The 3870-nt window shown below is 70.1% G+C and overlaps 1 protein-coding gene across 1 annotated transcript; it reads left to right on the forward strand.

Moving 5' to 3' along the window:
* Positions 1–1717: 1717 nt before the first annotated feature.
* LOC113962946 (bromodomain adjacent to zinc finger domain protein 2A-like) lies at positions 1718–3409 on the forward strand (the record flags this gene model as incomplete). The annotated part of the gene is made up of 3 exons (XM_027673742.1): positions 1718–1786; positions 2322–2879; positions 3224–3409. Coding segments are annotated over exons 2-3 (730 nt in total), but the record flags the coding sequence as incomplete, so codon positions are not given.
* Between the last annotated feature and the right edge of the window lie 461 nt (positions 3410–3870).

Genomic DNA, 3870 nt, shown 5'->3' on the forward strand with positions numbered 1-3870 from the left:
GGGGGGGGGGAGCGGGGCCACGGGAGCCCCAGCCTGGCTGGGAGGCCGTGGGTGGCCGTGGGTGGCCATGGATGGCCGTGGATGGCCGTGGATGGCCATGGAGGGCCTGTGTCCACACTGCACCTGGTGCTGGCTGAGCTCCCGGCGATGCCAAGGGCGGCTCTGGCATCCTCAGGGCCTGGGCTGTCCCCGGAGCGCGGGTGAGATTCCCACTCCCCAGCTTTTATTTTCTCCCGGCCCCCTCCCCACACCGGTGAGTGCCCAGTCCATCCCACTCCATCCCAGTCCATCCCAGTCCATCCCACTCCGTCCCAGTCTGCGGCGCTGACCCGCAGCCGCCACCTGCCCGGTTCTGGCACATCCCTTTGCCGCCTCCTCTGACCTCCAGAGCCGCGTTCCCGGCCGGTGCATCACCCGCGGGGTGGGACCGGAAAGGCTCTTCCTTATCCAGCCCCCCCGTGGCCTCTGTCCCCTGTCCCCCGGGTCCCCGCTGGGGTCAGGGCAGGGCCAGCCCCCCGCTCAGGGCTCGGGGAGGGGGGTGGTGGCCGCAGGGCCGTCCCGGGGTGTCCGGGAGCACCATGTGCATGTGGCAGCAGCTGCGTCACCGCCCATACGGGTTTCTCTGGCGGATGAATCACCGGTGGCCCCGGCCGGGCTCGGTGGCCCCTGCGGCCCCTGCCAGGGCACCAGCTGAGGCGGGCGAGGGTGTGATGAAATGTGGGTTTCAACACGGGCCGTGCCACGAGCGCGGCAGCCCTCGGCCCTTCCGGAGAGGTCGGCGGGGCCAGCGCTGCCTTGGCCAGCGCCGGGTTTGGCAAACACCAAACACGACCGGGAGGTGCCGGCGGTGGCAGCCCCGGAGGGTGTCCCTGTGGGTCCCTGCCAGATCTCCCACCTCGTCTGCTGGGCTTGCAGGGCCTCGGCTGCCCCGCGCCGGGATCCCCTCAGAACCAACAGCGGGGTCCCATCCTGGGGCTGGACCCCCCCAGAGCCCTCCTTGTGGGGTTTGAGGAACCATTTGCTCTTCTGGGGTGATGAAGATCACCAGGCCCCTGCACATCCCTCCACCGGGGCTCCAGCTCCTCCTTGCTCCCGGTCAGGATCCAGCCTCAGATCCTGGAGCTGTGCCTGTGGGATGGGGTGTGGGATCTCCTCCAGCTGAGGGGGATGGCAGCGGTGGTGACACCAGAGTCATCCCTGTGCCGGGAGCTCTGGGCTGTCCTGGGACTGCCTGGGGTCATGGAGTTGCTCTGGGGGGGTCCCTGTGGGTCCTTGGCTGGGAGCCCCTGGGGATGGCAGCACCAGGGAGCCGAGTGCCCGAGTTTGGTGCAGGCAGGCGGCACAGGGTGATCACATCTTGGTGGTGGCCGTCCCTGGGGACACTGGGGCACGGTGACAAGCTGTGTTTACACAGGTGGCAGCACATCCAGCCGGGTGGCAGGGCCTGGGCCAGTCCCGGGGGGCTTTGATGTCACTCCTGACCCTCCCAAGCACTTGAGCACCGGGCCGGGAGATGGCAGGGAGTGGGAACGGGGGGTCCCAATGCTCCCGTGGCCCCCGCCGTGGTTGGCAGGGCAGGGTGGTCACCGTGCTGGCAGCACCAGCCCCTGCCAGCGACTGACCCTGGTGCATCTTGTCCCCCGTGCAGAAATGGAAACAAACAACCATTTTAACTTCACTGGCCTTTCCTCCGCACCCGCTGCCTCAGGATCGAAACCCACGCCTGCCTCAGGGGACACCCCCTTCACCCACAGCTCCCCCCTCGGCTTCCCCCAGCAAGGGAAAAGTGAGTGACCCCGTGGGGATGGGGGTGGAGGGGCTGCAGGGGTGGGGGGGCCGTGGGGATGGGGGGTCTGTGGGGATAGGGGGCTGTGGAGATGGGGGGGCCCTGGGGATGAGGGGGCCGTGGGGATGGAGGGGCCGTGGGGCTGGAGGGGCCGCAGCAGCTCCCGTGCTTGGGGCCGGGGCCGGGGTCTGCGCGTGCCCAGCGTCGCCTTGGCCTAGAAAAGCAGCTGCGCCGGCCCCGGGTCTGTGCGTGGATTTGGCCGGTCAGCTGATCCGGCACAGCCCTGCCAAGCACTCGGCTAATCCCTGGCGTCCTGCGGCGCTCGGCCCGGTGCCGGCGGAGCCCGCGGCAGAGCCGGTTTGGTGAACGGGGATGGTGCAACCCCCCGGCTCCGTCCGGGCACGGAGAGCACGGGGTTGGCACCTGCCAGGGCGGGTTGTTTGTCCATCCTCAACCCTCTCGCCGACCACTGGCAGGGCCTGACACTGAAAGAGATCCCCACACCACTGACCCCGCTGTCCCTCTGACCCCGCAGGTCTGAACGGGGGCATGAATGTCAATGGCTTCTCTACTGTATCGCACCCCGGTACTTCAGGGACATTCCCGCCCGGCTCGGCGCCCGCCGGCTCCCAACCCCTGCGCGCCTACGACTGCCTCTGGGACTACGCGGCCTACGCGCCCGCCAGCAGCCTCAAGGACGGGGGCCCGCCCGCCCTCGGGCAGTTCCCCCTCAACGGGGTGGCCGGGGGGTCCCGGCCGCCCTCCCCGGGCCACGGCACCAACCTGCGGGTGGCCGGGCAGGAGTTCTGGGGCAACGGCACCGCCGGGCCCATGGGGCTCAACTTCGACTCGCAGGAGCTTTACGACTCCTTCCACGACCAGAGCTTCGAGCTGATGCAGAACGGGCCCGACGGCTTCTACGCGGCGGGTCAGGCCTCGCCCATGCTGGGCTCGGACACGCAGCCCTTCCCGCTGCCCCCGGGGGAGCCGAGCCCCGGCCAGGGAGACGCCGGCGGCGCCGCCAAAGAGATGCCCGTGGCGGAGAACGGGGCTGGGCTGGTGGGCAGCCGGGAGCTGGAGGAGGCACAGCCAGGTAGGAGCCCGGGAGGGCTGGCGGAGAGCTCTGGGATGTGACGCTGCGGCCCCGGCGGGCAGGGGCTGGATCCTGCTGGCGTCAGGCACCACGTTCCCTGGGGAATCCCAGCCCCTCTGACCCGCCTGCCCCACGGCCCAGGTGGGATTTGTCCCGTCACAGCTCGGAGCTGGTGTTGGGATCTTGCTAAACCAGGCCAGACGCAGCCCGGGGCGTCACCAGGCGGTGCCATGGGAGGGCTGGTGTCCCGGGGTGGGGAACAGCGATGGCCCGTGCTGGGGGTCCCCTGTCACCGTCACATCCCACCACCTCAGGCTCCCTTCTCCGTCGGTTGTTCCCTTTAGACCTGAAGATCTGCAGCTACAACGGGGCCGCCGGCGGCACGGGGCCACTGGGGCAGGAGGGGCCCGTCCTGGCCCCCAGCGCGGGCAGCGGGTGCCTGGGGGACGCGTCACCCATTGCCCCACGGCTGGAGGATCCCCACATCCTCAGCGAGGACCCCCTGGAGCCCTTCGAGTCCCTGGCCAGAGGTAGGGAGGCGTTGGGGGCGCGGTGTTGGGGACACGGTGTTGGGGACACGGTGTTGGGGTCTGTGGTGTTGGGGTCTGTGGTGTTGGGGTCTGTGGTGTTGGGGCCGCGGTGTCGGGGTCTGTGGTGTCGGGGTCTGTGGTGTTGGGGCCGCGGTGTCGGGGTCTGTGGTGTTGGGGTCTGTGGTGGGCAGGACCAGGGTGGGGGGCACGACCATTCCCAGCCACGGTGCTGGGAAGCAGCACCAGCCCCTGTGGGTGCCCTGGGTGCGTGGCCGTGGCCGTGGCTGCGGTTTTGGCTGTGGCTGCGGCGGCGGAGGCGGCGATGCCGATGATGATGGAGGTGATGATGATGGAGGTGATGGCTGTGGCCTCCCCCGGCGGGCAGGGGCGGGCCCGCGTCCCTCCCGCGTGCGCTCCCTGCCTTCCCCTGCCTTCCCCTGCCTTCCCCTGCCTTCCCCTGC

This window comes from Neopelma chrysocephalum, unplaced genomic scaffold, assembly GCF_003984885.1.
Source record: "Neopelma chrysocephalum unplaced genomic scaffold, ASM398488v2 Primary Assembly neopelma1_186347, whole genome shotgun sequence".
NCBI classification, from domain to species: domain Eukaryota; kingdom Metazoa; phylum Chordata; class Aves; order Passeriformes; family Pipridae; genus Neopelma; species Neopelma chrysocephalum.